Source organism: Ranitomeya variabilis, chromosome 2 (genome assembly GCF_051348905.1).
Source record: "Ranitomeya variabilis isolate aRanVar5 chromosome 2, aRanVar5.hap1, whole genome shotgun sequence".
In the NCBI taxonomy this organism is placed as follows: Eukaryota; Metazoa; Chordata; class Amphibia; order Anura; family Dendrobatidae; genus Ranitomeya; species Ranitomeya variabilis.
Window position 1 is genome coordinate 819097662 of NC_135233.1, and position 21691 is coordinate 819119352.

The window sequence follows — 21691 nt, forward strand, 5'->3', positions numbered from 1 at the left end:
GAGGTGCCTGTGGCAGTGCATGCACAGATTTAGATCTTGGCTCAATGATGAGCTGAGATCTCAATCTGCGAATGCACTGCCACTGGTGCCATTTTACTGAAGACTGCTAGGACAGCGCAAGGTTTAAACAAGGAGGACAAAAAAGACAACAAGAGCAGTGGAGGGGCTGTGTCAGAATTGAAGACCCTACCCACAGTCCCACCCCACAGTCCATGCCGCAACACATCAAGCTATGATTGTAAGAACACTTTAAACCCTGAGAGCATAAAGTCCACAAAATGGATTTCTTCACCACAGGTATCGTTTTAAACAGTATCAATATGGCTATGTGTGTACTAACTATACTTAGCGAGATCCTGCTGCCAGGTTCCCTAAGACCTTCTTTTGCAAAAACATCTTTACTTATGGCATTTTCTCTAAAATTACTAAAATAGTTTTTTTTTAAATAATAAATTACTGTCCATAAGTACTAATGCATCTAAATACCTGTCCATTTGGAAAAAATAAATAAAGATCTGGATAATCTGAAAGGAGAATGAAGGGAATTATAGCGCTCTATGAAATGAGGATTTACCTTTGGCAATTTGGTATAAATTGATAACTCTAAGCTGAACCTGGACAGCTTTTTCTGGTGTTATGAAATGAAGATTGTCACAGAATAGGGACAGAATGAGTTTATTAGCCTCAGAAATCACTAAATCACAGTAGCCTACATCATAAGCCAAGTAAATCGACCAACTAAAAGATGCACATATATCTCAAGATGAACTGTGCAGAGCAGACCGTGCGAATCAAGGGGTTATAAAAAAAAACTGCAAAACCAGTCACAACACAGAAACCCAAATTTTCTCCAAACTCAGAAATTTCGATCTGCCTGAAAGAAGATAAAAATCTTTTTTTTATAAGTCTTGGTAAAACCCATAGCACTCAATTGTCTAACTGACTGTACCAGGATAGAAAAGAACTTTGCTAATCTACCTCAATATAGAGCTCAAAATAACAGCCCTAAAAACATCTAAGAGAACTGCTAAACAGAAACCGGTGAGAAGAAGTGAAGATCTGGGGGGTGACACTGTTCGTGACTTGAAAATTAACCAGAAATGGAAACTTATCACATTTTATTATTGGCCGAACAAGAGCTTCCAATACTACTTAACTTCTGATTTACAGTAATAATAAGGAACAATTTTGGATATTGGGTGAAAATACTCTTCCACAATATTGTTTTCAAAAACTCTTTTTGTGAACTGTGAGTACAGTAAAAATAAACAACAATTGTCTTATGAGTTAGAATATCCAAAATTTTGATGGGTCCTGTAAACTGCACTTTCAAGGATTAGTGTATGTATGTATTCCTGGCAATTCAAATAAGCAAATAACTTTTGAACAAACTAATTAAAAAGGATTGAAAAGCATGAACTACTTACTAACTTGGTCATATGTCTTTCTATATTTTAGTGCTTTCCCTGAGAATGGATTACCAGCAGAATATTCCATTTTAGCCACATTTAAAATATTATCAAATAAGCCACAAGATGCCTTGAATTTATGGCAAATTATAGATGCTAATAAAAAGCAAAAGGTTGGACTATTTTTAAATAAAGAAACTCAAACTTTCAGCTTATTATACTCCTCACCATCCAAGATGTTAAATTTCCATACATCCAGTAAGGTTGCAACACTTTTTGATGGCAAATGGCATAAGTTATCCTTTAGTGTAACAAGTAAAGACGCCAAGATGATTTTGGACTGTATCGAAGTGAGTTCAGTTAAAATAGCTGAACAGAAAGCTCATGAGAAGAAAATGGTTATATCAAGTAAGCCAGGAAAATCACAATCCATCCCGATGGTAAGTAATACCGAGTTGTTTTGTAAAGTAGATTAAATGTGTATATGGAGTAAATTATTTATTATATATTTTCAACTGTATAAAATTGTGTATAAAAATGAGTTTTGGGAGATTATAATGCAATTAGTTTGGTTCATGCACCACAATTCTGCTGTCAGGTTCCGTTTACTCACTTGATGATCTGTGACGTACATTTTCGTCATAGGTTCCAAGTGAGATGTACGGCCACATTTACACATTCAGTATTTGGTCAGTATTTTACATAAGTATTTGTAAATAGTGTTGAGCATTCCGATGCTGCAAGTATCGGGTATCGGCCGATACTTGCTGTATCGGAATTCCGATACCGGGATTCCGATACTCTTGTGGTATCGGGTATCGGGTATCGCAACAACATTAATGTTAAAATGTGTAAAAGAGAGAATTAAAATAAAAAATATCGCTATACTCACCTCTCCGACGCAGCCGGGACTTCAGCGAGGGAACCGGCAGCGTTGTTTGTTTAAAATTCGCGCTATTACTTGGTTACGTGAATTCCCGGCTTGTGATTGGTCAGGTCGGCCACGTTGCCGGGACGCGGACCAATCACAGCAAGCCGTGACGAAATTACGTCACGGCTTGCTGTGATTGGTCCGCGTCCCGGCAATATGGCCGCCCTGACCAATCACAAGCCGTGACGTCACGGGAGGCTGGACACGCGCCCATTTTAAAATGAGCGCGTCCAGCCTCCCGGCTTGTGATTGGTTGACCGTGGCGCAACCAATCACAAGCCGTGACGTCACGGGAGGCTGGACACGCGCCCATTTTAAAATGAGCGCGTCCAGCCTCCCGGCTTGTGATTGGTTGACCGCGGCGCAACCAATCACAAGCCGTGACGTCACGGGAGGCTGGACACGCGCCCATTTTAAAATGAGCGCGTCCAGCCTCCCGGCTTGTGATTGGTTGACCGCGGCGCAACCAATCACAAGCCGTGACGTCACGGGAGGCTGGACACGCGCCCATTTTAAAATGAGCGCGTCCAGCCTCCCGGCTTGTGATTGGTTGACCGCGGCGCAACCAATCACAAGCCGTGACGTCACGGGAGGCTGGACACGCGCCCATTTTAAAATGAGCGCGTGTCCAGCCTCCCGTGACGTCACGGCTTGTGATTGGTCAGGGCGGCCATATTGCCGGGACGCGGACCAATCACAGCAAGCCGTGACGTAATTTCGTCACGGCTTGCTGTGATTGGTCCGCGTCCCGGCAACATGGCCGACCTGACCAATCACAAGCCGGGAATTCACGTAACCAAGTAATAGCGCGAATTTTAAACAAACAACGCTGCCGGTTCCCTCGCTGAAGTCCCGGCTGCGTCGGAGAGGTGAGTATAGCGATATTTTTTATTTTAATTCTTTCTTTTACACATTTATATGGTTCCCAGGGCCTGAAGGAGAGTTTCCTCTCCTTCAGACCCTGGGAACCATCAGGAATACCGTCCGATACATGAGTCCCATTGACTTGTATTGGTATCGGGTATCGGTATCGGATTGGATCCGATATTTTGCCGGTATCGGCCGATACTTTCCGATACCGATACTTTCAAGTATCGGACGGTATCGCTCAACACTATTTGTAAATCAAAACCAGGAGTGGAGCAATCAGAGGAAACGTATAATAGAAACACGTCACCACTTCTGTATTTATCACCCACTCCTGGTTTTGGCCTACAAATACTGATGTAAATTACTGACCAAATACTGAACGTGTGAACATGGCTTATAAAGAGTACTGAGGAGATGAGGTCTCTTAGTCCTAGTCCTCATATGGAGCTCAGCTTCAAATTAGGCTTCATAGAAAAATGTCAGTTATAGTATAAACTGCAATATATTAGTATTGTAGTATATAGTAAAAGCGATCAAACAATTACAGGTCGAAGTTCCCTAATCCCCCAATGGGAGTAAAAAATAAAGTACACATCATAAAAAAGGAGTAAAAATATAAAAAATTATAAATCACCCCTCTTTTCCCCATTGAAAAATAAAGAAATTAAAAAATATAAAAAAAATTGGTATCTCTGTGTTGACAAAAGTTAATTTTATTAAGATATAAAATTATTTAAATAGAAAGGTAAACACCGAAAATAATTTTTTTAAGCACTAAAATGTAAATAAAAATCATACATTTTCTATTGGTGTAATTCTACTTACCTGCAGAAATATATAGCTAGGTCATTTCTTCTATATGCTGTACAAACAAAACCAAAAAAACTGCGGAATTGCCTTTTTTCAACATTTCGTCCCACTTGGATTTTTTTCTCTGTTTTCAATACATTATTTGGTAAAATAAATGGTGTCATTCAAAAATACAACTTGTCTCACAAATAACATTCTATGTCAGTGGAAAATAAAAAAAAGTTATGGCTTTTGAAAGAAGGGAAGTAAAAAAAAGCACCAAAAATGAAAATCTGCCAGGCCTTCATATATTGATAAGATTTGAGGATGAGGACTTTTGCAACTTTTTTTTACACCAGTATATCAAAAATAGTGAAGAATAACCTGTCTGGGCTGAACAGAAAATGCATCGAAAAAGGATGTATGGCTGTTAACCGGTCAGAGTGACTAAGCTGACCCCCTAGAATTTAAACTATGTGGACTAAGTCCATTTACTTCCCCATCCTGGGGATGGTATGGCACCAGACTGTACTAGTTGAAGGAGTAGGGCAGAGACAGACTGCTGTATTCCTTGTGCGAGAATCGCATCGCACTGTAGGCACTGGCCTGGCACCTCTCCTGACCGGAGAAAGACGGCGTGATGGATTACTATACAGCTATCAAGCTCAGGTCAGGAGAGCGGCAGCCAGTATGAGGTTTACAATGTGATTCTCGCACGAGAAACAAAGAACTCTGTCTCTGCCCATAACGTGATTCTATGGACTATGTGTTTCTGGACAACCTTAGGCCTTAATCTATGCTGACTGATTACATGATGTTCTTGTTTAATAGGTTGACATTCAGCAACTTGAAATCCACTGTGATTCAACAAAAGCTTTGCAAGAACAATGCTGTGAGCTGTCCGATCAGGTGAGCTGGTCACCTTGCTGTATTTTCTGTGCCTACAGGTCTTCTCCAAGCTCATGATCAGTATATGGAAACATCACGTAAGTGAGCAGTGTACTGCAACTGGGTTTTGATTGAATTGCATAATTTGATTTGGGTTTTTCTAAGGTAAAATTGGATCTTGTATCCTAGAATAAGGTTACAGATCTTTCTATTTTATAATTTATAGTCTATTATTTAATTTTGGCTTTCAGTAGCAGCTTAAGAGGTGATACTTAGAAGGAGCAAGCAACATTAACAATTTTGTAAAATCAACAAATTTTAACTCTTTACTACATAGGCAATATAACATTTCCTGTGTTTCCTGTTTTCTAGTGTGCTGGAGCTGCAGAGCTGAGCCTCGGAGCAAATTCTCCTCGGTGTTCCAAATGCACACATGGAGTTCTAGGTCTTCAGGGCTCTGCTGGAGATATGGTAAAAGGAGAAAAAAAAAAAAATGAAGCACACCCAAAACTAAATTTAACCCCTTGGCCATTTTACGTTTTTTCCTTTTAGTTTTTTCCTCCCTTTTTTCTAAGAGCCATAACTTTTTTATTTTGACTTCAATATAGCTATATGAGGGCTTGTTTTTTCTGGCACGAGTTTTACTTTTGAATCGTATCATTGATTTTAACATATAGGGCAAAAATTTCAAGTGCGGCAAAATTGCAAAACAAATGCAATTTCACAATTGTTTTTTTTTTTTTTTATTGACCATGTTCACTATAATTTAAAACTGACCTGGCAATATGATTCCCCAGGTCATTACGAGTATGCAGATTCCAAACATGTATACTTTATTTTTTTTTAAGTAGTGAAAAAAAATTCCGAAATTTGTATGAAAAAAGTTTTTGCCGCCATTTTCCGAAACCCAAAAGCATTTTCATTTTTCAGGTTCTCGGACTGGGTGATGGCTTATTTTTTCCATTTTGAGCTGATGTTTTTATTGATACCATTTTGGGACAGATGGAATGTTTTGATCGTCTCTCATTGCATTTTATTGCAATGTTGTGGCTGCCAAAAGAACATAATTCTGGGGTTTCCATTTTTTTTGCTCATTACGCCATTTACTGATCTGATGAATATACTTAATATTTTGATAGATAGGACATTTTTGCCAAATATGTGTTTTTTTAATTGTTTTATTTTTAATGGGACAAAAGGGGATGATTTGAACTACTGTGTTTTTTTATTTTTTCATATTTTTTAAAATGTCCCTTTAGGAGACTTGAAGCTGCGATCATATGATTGCCTGTGCTATACATAGTGATGCTTCAGTAAATCAGCTGTTGTGCTGAGAAAAATCACATCAAATTCAGGCACATTACAACTTACGTAAGTATACGTTATATATCGTGGAGAAGTTACAATTTTTAAATATTTCTTTTCAATTAGGGCAAGAAAGGGCATGAAGGAGAACGAGGAGTGTCTGGACATGTAGGAAATCTGGTAATTTATCGATAATACTATATAATGATAATATTATTTTAAAACATTATTTTGAGCATGATTATCAACTTATATTTTATTTACTATTGTAAACATGGATTTGATTTAACTTTAAGAGTGAAGAGAAAAAAACGAGTGGCACTCACCCTGGTAAAAAAATGCACGTATACTTTATTTTTGTGCAATGGTAGATGGGGTTTGCATGCCGACAAAATTAAAAAGGCAATGGCTGTTTCACTGGGAGTGACACTCTTTTTTCTTGTCTATGAGGAACATGCATATGGACTAAACCTTTTAGAGTTTCCCACACCACCCTAAGGCCATGTGCACATGTTCAGTATTTGGTCATTGTTTCAAATCAGTATTTGTAAGCCAAAGCCAGGAGTGGGTGAAAAATGCAGAAGTGGTGCATATATGTTTCTATTATACTTTTCCTCTTGTTTCACTCCTGGTTTTGGCTTACAGATACTGAGGTAAAATACTGACCAAATACTGATAGTGTGACCGTGGTCTTATGGTCGTATATCCTGGGACATACAGTATGTTAGACTACGATGCTGTAATGAGCTTTTGGTGCGTTTCTGTCTTACAGTTCTAGCAAAGTGGATGGGATTTATAGAAATCTCAAGCCCACTGTGCTGCTTTTTAACACTGTGTAAGCTCACTTGTGGTGCGTTTTTCAAATCTACAACGTCAATGTCTCTTGTGGGTATGCTGAGTTTTCTTTCTCATAGACTTACATTATGTGGAAAATCCACAACCAAGAAAAGCACATACGTTTTTAGTACATTCCTGCCACGGAAACACATCAAAAACGCATGTAACCACACCTAAGTATAGCAATAAAGTTTTGTCAAAGCAAAAAACCAAGAAGTATAAAAAAGAAAGCAGCTTTATTTAAAGCTTGACACGCCAAACAGAGACAAAAACGTGATAAAAACGCATGTCAAAAAACCGCACACAAAACGCAATGAAAAAAACACAAGTAAACTAATTTAAATAATTGATGCAGAAATCAAAAACACACCAAAAGCTCATCGTGGAACATAGTCTTAGGCCACGTGCACATATTGAGTATTTCGTCAGTATTTTACCTCAGTATATGTAAGCCAAAACCAGGAGTGGGTGATAAATACAGAAGTGGTGACATGTTTCTATTATGCTTTTCCTCTGATTGCTCCACTCCTAGTTTTGGTTTACAAATACTGAGGTAAAAAACTGAGCACATACTCAACGTGTGCATGCGGCATTCTATACATAACACAGCGGCTCTCCAAATGCATCCAAGCGATTCCCTGTGCCCACTTAGTTCCTCCTACTTTTTTTCTCATTCTAATATAAGAGTGAGGTCACTGTAGTTTTATGCATTGTGTTTTACATGTGATTTCTTCTGGGAACACTTCGTTAAATATAGTATATAACATGTCAGTCACAAATTTACGTGTAGTGCACCATACTAGTGATGAACCTTATAAGATCAGGTGGGCTGTTACACCCCACATATAGCATCACTTTTCCATCGCCAACATTACAAAGCCTGCAATTACAGAGGATCCAGCCAAAATCAAGAAAATAAAAAAGCATTTCACTAATAGATTTTTTTTATTTTATCTAATGGACTAGGGTGTTCGTGGCAATCCTGGAGCGTATGGAAGAGTTGGTGACCCAGGGATCATAGTAAACTTTTTAATTTCAATATACTTTTAATGCATTACTGTTTTATCTTCATATTCAAATGATTTGACTCTGTTTAAATTGTTATCTAGGGAGATCCAGGTATAAAGGGAGAAAAGGGAGAGAGAGGAATATCTGGTGAAAGGGTATGTATACATTCTAATAATTAGATTATCTATTTATCTAACTACATATCAGTTTATCTAGTATCTATACATCTATCTTTGACATAAAAATGAATCTAATTAAAGTATATTTTTGCAGAAAGCTATAAGAGATACTTTTGAGAAGCAATAATCAATATACGTTATGGGCTTGAAAAGTACTATCATTCATTGAATGTAGAGCACCAAGTGTGTTATATAACTGGTGACAACTGTATCAGTTCAATGCTCAACCTGATACAGTGCTTAACCTCTTCCCGCTCCATGATGTTCCATTGTGTCATGCAGCGGGCATGGGTGTATGTAGAGGTTTCACTAGCTGAACTCTCGCCATAACTGGCAGATGTTGGCTGTGTTATACAGCTGCCATCTGCATGTAACAGAAACAATCAGAGATAAGCTACCATTGCTGCAGGTATCTCCTTAAATGCCTCTGTCATTCTCTGGAAATAGGATTAAAAAATATACAGACACAGTGGGGGAAATAAGTATTTGATCCCTTGCTGATTTTGCCCACTGACAAAGACATGAACAGTCTATAATTTTAAGGGTAGATTAATTTTAACGTTGAGAGAAAGAATATAAAAAAGAAAATCCAGAAAATCACATTGTATAAATTATACAAATTTATTTGCATTTTGCAGTGAGAAATAAGTATTCGATCCCTCTGGCAAACAAGACTTATTACTTGGTGGCAAAACCCTTGTTGGCAAGCACAGCAGTCAGACATTTTTGTAGTTGATGAGGTTTGCGCACGTCAGGAGGAATTTTGGTCCACTCCTCTATGCAGATCATCTCTAAATCATTAAGATTTTGAGGCTGTCGCTTGGCAACTCGGAGCTTCAACTCTCTCCATAAGTTTTCTATTGGATTAAGGTATGGAGACTGGCTAGGCCACTCTATGACCTTAATGTACTTCTTTTTGAGCCACTTATTTGTTGCCTTGGCTGTATGTTTTGGGTCATTGTCTTGCTGGAAGACCCAGCCAGGACCCATTTTTAATGTCCTGGCGGAGGGAAGGAGGTTGTCACTCAGGATTTTACAGTACATGGCTCCATCCATTCTCCCATTGATGCAGTGAAGTAGTCCTGTGTCCTTAGCAGAAAAACACCCCAAAACATAATATTTCCACCTCCATGCTTGACAGTTGGGACGGTGTTCGTTGGGTCATAGGCAGCATTTCTCTTCCTCCAAACACGGAGAGTTAAGTTAATGCCAAAGAGCTCAATTTTTGTCTCATCTGACTGCAGCACCTTCTCCCAATCACTCACAGACTCATCCAGGTGTTCTTTGGCATACTTCAGATGGGCCTGCACATGTGCCTTCGTGAGCAGGGGGACCTTGCAGGCACTGCAAGATTTTAAAGCTTTATGGCGTAATGTGTTACCAATGGTTTTCTTGGTGACTGTAGTCCTAGCTGCCCTGAGATCATTAACAATTTCCCCCCATGTAGTTTTAGGCTGACCTTTCACCTTCCTCATGATCAAGGATACCCCATGAGGTGAGATTTTGCATGGTGCCCCAGATCGATGTCGATTGACAGTCATTTTGTATTTCTTTAATTTTCTTACTATTGCACCAACAGTTGTCTCCTTCTCACCCAGAGTCTTACATATGGGTTTTGTAACCCATTCCAGCTTTGTGCAGGTCTATGACCTTATCCCTGACATCCTTAGAAAGCTCTTTGGTCTTGCCCATGTTGTAAAGGTTAGAAGAGTCTGACTGATTAATTGAGTCTGTGGACAGGAGTCTTTTATAAAGGTAACTATGTAAGACATTAAAGATGTCTTTAATGCAGCTAACGAGTTGATTAGGAGTGTCTAACTGGTCTGTAGGAGCCAGAACTCTTAATGGTTGGTAGGGGATCAAATACTTATTTCTCACTGCAAAATGCAAATAAATGTATATAATTTATACAATGTGATTTTCTGGATTTAATTGTTGATATTCTATCTCTCAATATTAAAATTAACCTATCTTTAAAATTATAGACTGTTCATGTCTTTGTCAGTGGACAAACTTGCAAAATCAGCAAGGGATGAAATACTTGTTTCCCCCACTGTAGATACTAACAAAATACATCAGAACAATGCAATTGATGAATACGTGAATTTCACTATTGGTAAAGACCTACAAATATGAGATATTTAGGTAATGGTTTTTTATCAAATAGTGAATAAACTATCCAACAGTAGCAAGGGGTGCTAAATGGATGGACCTCTAATAACTCTCTTCTCTCTGTGCCTCTAGGGCTAAGCAGCATTGAATGGGTTCTAGGAACCCATTGGCCCCTTGCAATGTGATTGTGGGGTTTAGATGGGTTTTTATTTCAGCTGGGGGCCTGCTGAAAGACCCTATGGCTGCCATGTCAGTACACGGTAACAGGCTAAGCTTCATAGGAGGCTGGGATTATATTTATATACTACACTACTTTTATATTGCAGTATATAGCACAAACTATTAGTTTCTAGTTATCTAAGGGGACTAAAAAGTTAAAAAAAATTAAAAATTAAAATAAAAAATAAAATAAATATAAAATCACCATCCCCTTTTCCCCCATTTGAAATAAAGACATTAAACCAGTAATCAAAGAAGCATATTAGGCATTGTGTTTGTAAGAGTCTGATCTATTACAACTTAAAATGTATTTAAAACTAGTCTGCTCCTCCCCTAAGGGTGTGTTTCCACGGTCAGTATTCGCTGCGGATTGGAAGCTGCGTACAGCTGCAGCGTCCAATCCGCAGTGGCCAGATGTTACAGCATAGTGGATGGGATTTTATGAAATCCCGTCTCCACTATGCATGCCTGCCTAACCGGACATGCGGCGTGTCTTTCTAGACTGCTACATGTCTATTTTTCTTGCGGAGACGCTCAGTCTCTGCAAGATAAATATCACTGTCGTATGTATAGGATGCGGTGAATCACAGCGCGCACAAAAGTCGGCAGCGCTTTGGACGGAGGTGCATCCAAAGTGCTGCCAATCCGGACAGTGGAAACATACTCTAAGACTGCAAAAAAAAAGCAATAAATTACTTGGCACTCAGGAGATCGTATTGCAATATAAGAAATTCATTTATTCAGTGCATCCAGTTCAAAATTAAACGTTTTCGGTCTAATCACAAGACCTTCATCAGAAACAGTTTTTTGAGTACTGGATGCCACAAAATATATGTGTAGGCCCGCAAAGGTGCCAACGTCAGACGGAGTCCGGGAGAGGAAAAGCGCCTTTAAAAGTCTGGAGGTATGGGGGATTAACGCTGCAGAGAGGCGAGATACTCGCAGGGACAGTGGCGCTGTAACCTCAGGGAACACTGGTGCCGTGCTGCAGGGGTAGCATAGCTCAGCAGTCCCGGGAGCTACGCTACCCCTGCAGCACGGCACCAGTGTTCCCTGAGGTTACAGCGCCACTGTCCCTGCGAGTATCTCGCCTCTCTGCAGCGCTAATCCCCCATACCTCCAGACTTTTAAAGGCGCTTTTCCTCTCCCTGACTCCGTCTGACATTGGCACCTTTGCGGGCCTACACATATATTTTGTGGCTTCCAGTACTCAAAAAACTGTTTCTGATGAAGGTCTTGTGATTAGACCGAAAACGTTTAATTTTGAACTGGATGCACTGAATAAATGAATTTCTTATATTGCAATACGATCTCCTGAGTGCCAAGTAATTTATTGCTTATATTTGACGGGTTGGATACCTAACTTGTGCACCTCCAAGAAGCCCAGAGTGCCGTGTCTACTATTGCTATATGCAAAAAAGAAGGTTCCAAAAGTGTTATCAATAAAGTTATCAGCTGGGCATGCACAAAACAAGCCCTCACACAGTTCCATGCATTAATGGAACAATGGAGACGTTACGGGTCTCAGAAAATGGAAATGCAAGCCAAAATTTATTTTTAGAACAAATTTATGATTTTTTTTTCACCATCAAAATAAAAAGAAAACTATACAGCTTTACTATTGCTGCAATCGTATTGACATGAAAAATCACATTACTAGGTTATTTTTAATGCATAATGAATGCTGTAAAAGCAAAACTAAAAACTGGTCAAATTGCTTAAATGTCATCATTTCACAACACTTGGATTTTTCTACATTTTCCGTTACATTGTATATTAAAATTAATGGTGTCATTTAAAACTTCAACTTGTCCTATGAAAAACAAATCCTCATACAGCTTTGTGAACAGAAAGAAAAACAGTTTGGGCTCTTGGATGAAGGGGAGGAAAAAAGAAATACACTAAAAATAAATAGCCAAGCATGCTGTAGATATGCTATAAATGTCTGAAGTAGTAATACTTCTTCAATTTAAAAATACACAAATGTCACACACACTTATTTACATTGTCCTGTTATGCAAAAACTTTTACAAATGCTACAGTATCAGACCACCATCCAGCAATGTACTGCAATCTAACTGTGACTCAGTCGTTGTAGCAGAAGAGTCTGTCTGTACAATCTCTTTAAGCTTTATCATTATCTTGGTCTTGTGATAATGTGATTCTAAAAATAAGGGGCAAGTACTACCATTTTTGACATTGAGAACTGCTTATTGTTCACTGTTCATTATTAAGAAGAAATTCTATTTTATAAAGGGTGATCGTGGTGATCCTGGTTACAAGGGACTACAAGGAGCAGATGGTTTCAAAGTAAGTTAATCATGACATTGTCATAGGTTACCAAGAAATCCCAATGGAATGGGCACTCCCTGTATATTGATGGAGTGCTAACCAAAACACGTAACACAAGGCATTTCCAATTTAAACTAACTGAATGACCCAACAGGAAGCCACCTTCCGCGGCGATACATGTAGGGTCCTTATTCCAATATAATGCTCTTCCTAAGAGCCAATTTGTCTAGGTTACTATGTACATGTCACTTTATTGCACAGTGTTACTTCTTATCTTATATAAATACTGTATATACTGTATATATATACAAATATATATGTACACACCTTTTTTACTAGTTATACCCTAGTGCTGGCCTAGGAAACAGGTTCTGGTGCAATGTGACATTTTTAAATGTTTCATTTGTTTTGTCCAGGTATTTGTGCTTGATGCGTAATAGAAATTTATACTGTTAAAGGTGCAACCATTCTTTTGTACTTACTTTTTAATTACTATAAGTTAGTCCTAATATCATCATATGTTTATCATTACATTATTTATTACTTTGTTTTCTAAAACACCTATTGGCATAACTTATAGCCTCACTAACTTGCATATCAGGGTGGGGTTTGCAATTATATTTTGATTATATTTTCACATAATGTTGCATTCAGGCACACCTCTAATAATTAAATTATTTCTGCCTGGTTTCCCTAGTAACGGAAATTAATGGTTGAATGGAGTTTTCCTCTTTAACATTCAATAACTTACATTGAATCAATTTTTCGTAAATCAGCCCAAGAATTGCACAATAAATATTCATGGGCAACATTTATTTTAGAATGATTGTAACAAAGTATTCTAAATAAGAATAGCAAAAATTTTTACTGTTCATCCTCTGGCTACTCATGACTAAACTAAGCCCTTCTTGGAGTGTAAGGTTTAAGGTTTTGTGTGTTGCTTAACAGATATGGACATCTTTGGGGGCATTTTTTTTTTAAATGCATGAATTTTGAGCTGAAAATTATTTTTGCAATTGGGCTTCAGTTACATTTTGGTACCATTGCCTTTCTTTAGTCTTTGTGTTACACTGCCTATTTGTGGCTGAAGAGTGAGTTAGCAAAAAATCTGTTGTTCAGCTCATTCTGATGGAAATCTGTGTTTTTCTGAGCTTCTCTTGACTTATTTATGAGCACAAAAAAAGTTAAGCTGAGATTTGTGATCATAATTTGGCAGAGAGGAGTTCATAAAATGAGAAATCTAAGGGGTAATGTTTCTCTTTGTGTAATCCTAAAAGTGAATATCGACTCATTAATGAACCTTGCCATATAAGTTAGGAAAAAAGACAAACCAAATTAAAGGAGTTACAAATTCTCCTTCATAATAAGCTGAGTGACAGATTCTCAATTAACTCATTCTGCAGCCAGCAATGTGCAGTGTAGCAATGCCAGGTAGGGCTAAATCCTAGCTCTGAAGGCTTTGATTAGTGCACCTGGCTAGCTCTGCATAGAAAAAGGCTAGATGTTCATCAGCTCAGAGAAGCTGACCAGACTGGATGTGTCTTGGATCTGAATAGAGAGACAGAGCAGAATCCATGTCTGAGAAGTCTGCATGGGCCATGTGCAGAGAACCGCAAGTATCAGGATTTTTACCTCTGTAACTACTTGACTTTGACTTTTTAATACCAATAGTACTTTTCTGGAGCGGTACTAACCGCATGTTATATGATTGTTATCTATGTATAACATTATCCTTCCCTTGAAAATTTCTTCTGATGTTATCACCCTTTTTAACTTTTATGTATGATTTTATGCTTTGATGCAATAAAGGTTACCTTTATATGTATGTGTGGTCATATTTGTAGGTTTTGTATAAATGAGGAAGTGTAGTCAACCCGGGACTTGCAGTAAACAAATGTTTAATGGCAGAAATGCATGCTATTGGAGACAGATGGTCACCAACAGGGATGTAGTCAATCACCAAACAAGTGATTTAACCACATGCAGAAGTGATTAGCAGAAAAACTGCATATTTACTTGAAGAAAAGATTAAATACTTTTGCAGCATTTTAGTGTGAACATAGCAAGTATAGCATAGAAGAGTTAGTTATGCTTTCAACATAAAAATGGTTAATTGCAGGTCAGCAATGATGAACAGTGAATAAGTGAATAATTGCTTATAGAGATGATGATTACATGTAGTTGCAGCAGTGTTATAGTGTAAACAGCACCAATGTAGCAGAGAAAAGTTTGTTCTACTTTCAACAAAGAAATGCCTAGACATACATCTGAGCCAGGAAGTAAATGCAGATAGATAATAATCAAGCAGAAGTTTGCAGAAGAGATGATTAGATACAGTCATGGCTGAATGCATTGGCACCCTTGAAATTGTTCCAGAAAATGAAATATTTCTCCCAGAAAATTATTGCCATTAAGCATGTTTTGTTATACATACGTGTATTGGAACAATTAAAAAGGCAAATTTGACATTTCACACAAAAAATAAAAATGGGCAGGCCAAAATGATTGGCACCTTCATCTTAATATTTGGTTGCACAACCTTCGGAATAAATAACTGCAATCAATCACTTCCTATAACCCTGTCAACAAACTTCTCTCAACTGGAATTTTGGACCACTCTTCTTTTGAAAACTGCTTCAGGTCTCTCATATTTGAAGGATGCTTTCTCTCAACTGCAATTTTAAGATCTCTCCATGAGCATTCAATGGGATTTAGATCCAGACTCGTTGCTGGCCACTTCAGAACTCACCAGTGCTTTGTTTCCATTTCTGGGTGCTTCTTGAAATATGTTTGGGGTCATTGTCCTGCTGGAAGACCCATGAGCTAGGATGCACACCCAGCATTCTGACACTGGGCATTACACAGTTACCCAAAATCCTTTGGTAATCTTCAGATTTCCCGATGCCTTGCACACAGTCAGTGCCACAGGCAGCAAAACAACACCAAAACATCTTTGAAACGCCACCATATTTAACTAAAGGTACTGTGTTTCTTTGTAGACCTCATTTCAGTAAACATAAGAAAGAATGCTGTATTTTACCAATATCGAGATCATCTTGGTCTCAGCTGTCCACAAGATACTTTCTCAGAAGGATTTTGGTTACTCACGTACATTTTGACAAACTGCAATCTAGCTTTTTTTTGTCTTTACATCAGCAGTGGGGTGCTCCTAGGTCTCCTGCCATAGTGTTTTATTTCATTCAAATGTTAATAGATAGTTTATGCTGACACTAATGCACCATGAGCATGCAGGACAGCTTGAATTTCTTTGGAACTTGATTGGAGCTGCTTATCCACCATCCGGACTATCTAATGTAGCAACCTTTCAACAATTTTTCTCTGCCATCCATGTCCAGGGATTAGCTACAGTGCCATCGATTGTGAATGTCTGGATTATCTTGCGCACTGAGGACAAAGGTCCGTCAGGATATCTGGAGATTAATTGTAACCTTGACATTGACATTTTTCAACAATTTTAGTTCTCAATTTCTCAGACATTTCTCTTTTCTTCTTTCTATTGTCCATGCTTAGTGTGGGACACAGACACACAATACAAAGAAGGAGTCAACTTCTCCCCTTTTTATCTGGTTTCAGGTATTCATTTTGCCCACACCTGTTGCTTGCCACAGATGAGTTTGAACGAGCATCATGTGCTTTTAAATAAAGTTGTTTACCCACAATTTTGGAAAGGTGGCAACAATTTTGTTCAGCCCATTTTTGGGGTTTTGTGTGAAATTGTGTCCAATTTGATGTTTTTTCACAGTTTTTTTGTAATGTTCCAATACACACAGAATAAATAAACATTGTATAACAAAACATATGTACTTGCAATAATTTTCTGGGAGAAATACTTCATTTTCTGAAACAATTTCAAGGATTCCAACACTTTCAGCCATGACTGTAGATAAGAGAAATGGATGGTGAGGAAATCTCCATAAATACACATGGTACATGAATGCAAAGCTTACTGAATAACTGAACAGCACATAGTTGAGTGAGTAGGCTTGACAAAGGTTTTGGTGATTATCTCAAAAGACTTATTTAAAAAAACTGACGTTGATCACAGCAAAGAGAGGTGGCCATAGGAGAAAGGAGCAGGGTCTGATGCTAGTGCTGGCACAGGTGTGTAACCAAAAAATAGTGCCCAAAAGTGTACAAATCCTTGGCAAAATGGCAATAAGCTATGTTTGCCTATTTTACTACTTCTGGCAATAATGGCCATTGACTAAAAAGCACACAGTTGGTCTAAATGGACCTGAATTTTTTTTAAATTCCTGTACAATATTTTCTTTAATGTTTTCAACCACTCTGATGTGATATTCCATCTATTAATCAAATTATATTGTAGGGCATTGCTGGTCCACCTGGAATCAGAGGTCCTACTGGCCCAAAAGGGAAGAAGGTGAGAACACAATTCACTGTGTAGCTCAAAGAGACAAAACTATATTGCATGTCATAGCTTCAATATAGCATTTAAAGGGAACCTGTAACCCCCAAAATCAATGGTGAGGTAAGCTTACCATCATCAGGGGCTTATCTACAGCATTCTGTAATGCTATAGATAAGCCCCCGATGTTACCTGAAAGAGGAGAAAAAGAGGTTAGATTATACTCACCCAGGGGCGGTCCCGCTGCGGTCCGGGTCCGATGGGTGTCTCAGGTCCGGTCCGGCGCCTCCTATCTTCATTCCATGATGTCCTCTTCTGATCTTCATGCTGCAGCTGCAGCGCAGGTGTACTTTGTCTGCCCTGTTGAGGGCATAGCAAAGTACTGCAGTGCGCAGGCGCCGGGCCTCTCTGACCTTTCCCGGCGCCTGCGTACTGCAGTACTTTGCTCTGCCCTCAACAGGGCAGACAAAGTACACCTGCCCTGCAGCTGCAGCGTGAAGACCAGAAGAGGACGTCATCCTATGAAGATGGGAGGCCCCGGACCGGACCGCGACACCCATCGGAGCGGACCGCAGCAGGACCGCCCCTGGGTGAGTAGAATGTAACCTCTTTTTCTCCTCTTTTAGGTAACATCGGGGGCTTATCTACAGCATTACAGAATGCTGTAGATAAGCCCCTGATGACAGTGAGCTTACATCACCATCGATTTTGGGGGTGACAGGTTCCCTTTAAATAATTTTAAGGTGCATTCACAAATAAGAAAGCAGAGGAATCATGTAGTTGTGAAACTCAAAAAGAAAAAATGTTTTAATTAAAACATTGATCAAAACATTTTTTCTTTTTGAAGTTCATAACTACATGATTCCTCTGCTTTTTAAAAAAATAGCAGAAAAAGGACAGCTGTATTTACCAACACAGCTCACAAAACAAATGCACTTATAGTGTGCAGCAGCCCCCCTTGATAAAGGCAGAGGCAGGAGGATGCCAGTCACACAGTAAGTCTAGGGCACTGTGTCTTGTTTTTTTATATAAGTTTTTGCTTGACCAAGGATCATGTAGGTCTGAAACATGTTGCCTGGGAGCGCAGCAGATATTTCTTTTCTGCCTTTTTAATTTTTGTGCTGTTGTGTTCAACTATTTTTTGTGCCTTTGTTACTACTGGATCAATAAAGCAATTCTTATAAGATGATGTGAGTGTCGGCTAGTGTTTGAACTGTTGCTAAATTATATTTATTTGATTAAGTCATCAATAACCCTATGCTAAACCAAGTTGGGCAGTGTTGTATGTATAGATAATATTTCCTACAACTCAATGAAAGCACCATGCCTTGGAAACTTTTGTAAATTGTCTTGTGTTTTTTTTTTCGTAACTAGTTACATAGTTACATAGTTACATAGTTAGTAAGGCCGAAAAAAGACATTTGTCCATCCAGTTCAGCCTATATTCCATCATAATAAATCCCCAGATCTACGTCCTTCTACAGAACCTAATAATTGTATGATACAATATTGTTCTGCTCCAGGAAGACATCCAGGCCTCTCTTGAACCCCTCAACTGAGTTCGCCATCACCACCTCCTCAGGCAAGCAATTCCAGATTCTCACTGCCCTAACAGTAAAGAATCCTCTTCTATTTTGGTGGAAAAACCTTCTCTCCTCCAGACGCAAAGAATGCCCCCTTGTGCCCGTCACCTTCCTTGGTATAAACAGATCCTCAGCGAGATATTTGTATTGTCCCCTTATATACTTATACATGGTTATTAGATCGCCCCTCAGTCGTTTTTTTTCTAGACTAATTAATCCTAATTTCGCTAATCTATCTGGGTATTGTAGTTCTCCCATCCCCTTTATTAATTTTGTTGCCCTCCTTTGTACTCTCTCTAGTTCCATTATATCCTTCTTGAGCACCAGTGCCCAAAACTGGACACAGTACTCCATGTGCGGTCTAACTAGGGATTTGTACAGAGGCAGTATAATGCTCTCATCATGTGTATCCAGACCTCTTTTAATGCACCCCATGATCCTGTTTGCCTTGGCAGCTGCTGCCTGGCACTGGCTGCTCCAGGTAAGTTTATCATTAACTAGGATCCCCAAGTCCTTCTCCCTGTCAGATTTACCCAGTGGTTTCCCATTCAGTGTGTAATGGTGACATTGATTCTTTCTTCCCATGTTTATAACCTTACATTTATCATTGTTAAACCTCATCTGCCACCTTTCAGCCCAAGTTTCCAACTTATCCAGATCCATCTGTAGCAGAATACTATCTTCTCTTGTATTAACTGCTTTACATAGTTTTGTATCATCTGCAAATATCAATATTTTACTGTGTAAACCTTCTACCAGATCATTAATGAATATGTTGAAGAGAACAGGTCCCAATACCGACCCCTGCGGTACCCCACTGGTCACAGCGACCCAGTTAGAGACTATACCATTTATACCACCCTCTGCTTTCTATCACTAAGCCAGTTACTAACCCATTTACACACATTTTCCCCCAGACCAAGCATTCTCATTTTGTGTACCAACCTCTTGTGTGGCACGGTATCAAATGCTTTGGAAAAATCGAGATATACCACGTCCAATGACTCACCGTGGTCCAGCCTATAGCTTACCTCTTCATAAAAACTGATTAGATTGGTTTGACAGGAGCGATTTCTCATAAACCCATGCTGATATGGAGTTAAACAGTTATTCTCATTGAGATAATCCAGAATAACATCCTTCAGAAACCCTTCAAATATTTTACCAACAGTAGAGGTTAGACTTACTGGCCTATAATTTCCAGGTTCACTTTTAGAGCCCTTTTTGAATATTGGCACCACATTTGCTATGCGCCAGTCCTGCGGAACAGACCCCGTCGCTATAGAGTCCCTAAAAATAAGAAATAATGGTTTATCTATTACATTACTTAGTTCTCTTAGTACTCGTGGGTGTATGCCATCCGGACCCGGAGATTTATCTATTTTAATCTTATTTAGCCGGTTTCGCACCTCTTCTTGGGTTAGATTGGTGACCCTTAATATAGGGTTTTCATTGTTTCTTGGGATTTCACCTAGCATTTCATTTTCCACCGTGAATACCGTGGAGAAGAAGGTGTTTAATATCTTAGCTTTTTCCTCGTCATCTACAACCATTCTTTCCTCACTATTTTTTAAGGGGCCTACATTTTCAGTTTTTATTCTTTTACTATTGATATAGTTGAAGAACAGTTTGGGATTAGTTTTACTCTCCTTAGCAATGTGCTTCTCTGTTTCCTTTTTGGCAGCTTTAGTTAGTTTTTTAGATAAAGTATTTTTCTCCCTATAGTTTTTTAGAGCTTCAATGGTGCCATCCTGCTTTAGTAGTGCAAATGCTTTCTTTTTACTGTTAATTGCCTGTCTTACTTCTTTGTTTAGCCACATTGGGTTTTTCCTATTTCTAGTCCTTTTATTCCCACAAGGTATAAACCGCTTACAGTGCCTATTTAGGATGTTCTTAAACATTTTCCATTTTTTATCTGTATTCTTATTTCTGAGGATATTGTCCCAGTCTACCAGATTAAGGGCATCTCTAAGCTGGTCAAACTTTGCCTTCCTAAAGTTCAGTGTTTTTGTGACTCCCTGACAAGTCCCACTAGTGAAAGACAGGTGAAACTGTACAATATTGTGGTCGCTATTTCCTAGATGCCCGACCACCTGCAGATTTGTTATTCTGTCAGGTCTATTAGATAGTATTAGGTCTAAAAGTGCTGCTCCTCTGGTTGGATTCTGCACCAATTGTGAAAGGTAATTTTTCTTGGTTATTAGCAGAAACCTGTTGCCATTATGGGTTTCACAGGTTTCTGTTTCCCAGTTAATATCCGGGTAGTTAAAGTCCCCCATAACCAGGACCTCATTATGGGTTGCAGCTTCATCTATCTGCTTTAGAAGTAGACTTTCCATGATTTCTGTTATATTTGGGGGTTTGTAACAGACCCCAATGAGAATTTTGTTACCATTTTTCCCTCCATGAATTTCAAGCTTGGCTGTACCCAACGATCTTCTTGCTGAGGGAGACTCTTTGCTTTTCCCAGAAGGCACCTGGAATATGCAAATTATCCTCCTCAAGCTTGAATCCCTGGTTTGGTGATGCTTTCCAAGCAGCTGGTCCCGGCTGTACCCAACGATCTTCTTGCTGAGGGAGACTCTTTGCTTTTCCCAGAAGGCACCTGGAATATGCAAATTATCCTCCTCAAGCTTGAATCCCTGGTTTGGTGATGCTTTCCAAGCAGCTGGTCCCGGCTGTACCCAACGATCTTCTTGCTGAGGGAGACTCTTTGCTTTTCCCAGAAGGCACCTGGAATATGCAAATTATCCTCCTCAAGCTTGAATCCCTGGTTTGGTGATGCTTTCCAAGCAGCTGGTCCCGGCTGTACCCAACGATCTTCTTGCTGAGGGAGACTCTTTGCTTTTCCCAGAAGGCACCTGGAATATGCAAATTATCCT

The 21691-nt window shown here is 39.0% G+C and overlaps 1 protein-coding gene across 1 annotated transcript in view; it reads left to right on the forward strand.

Moving 5' to 3' along the window:
• Positions 1-21691, forward strand: part of LOC143803962 (uncharacterized) — a 105972-nt gene that overhangs the window by 15704 nt on the left and 68577 nt on the right. The window contains exons 4-11 of the mRNA XM_077281712.1: positions 1459-1849; positions 4831-4908; positions 5260-5358; positions 6319-6372; positions 7996-8049; positions 8139-8192; positions 12804-12857; positions 17188-17241. Coding sequence (XP_077137827.1) covers positions 1459-1849; positions 4831-4908; positions 5260-5358; positions 6319-6372; positions 7996-8049; positions 8139-8192; positions 12804-12857; positions 17188-17241 — 838 coding nt within the window. The remainder of the gene's footprint in view (positions 1-1458; positions 1850-4830; positions 4909-5259; positions 5359-6318; positions 6373-7995; positions 8050-8138; positions 8193-12803; positions 12858-17187; positions 17242-21691) is intronic.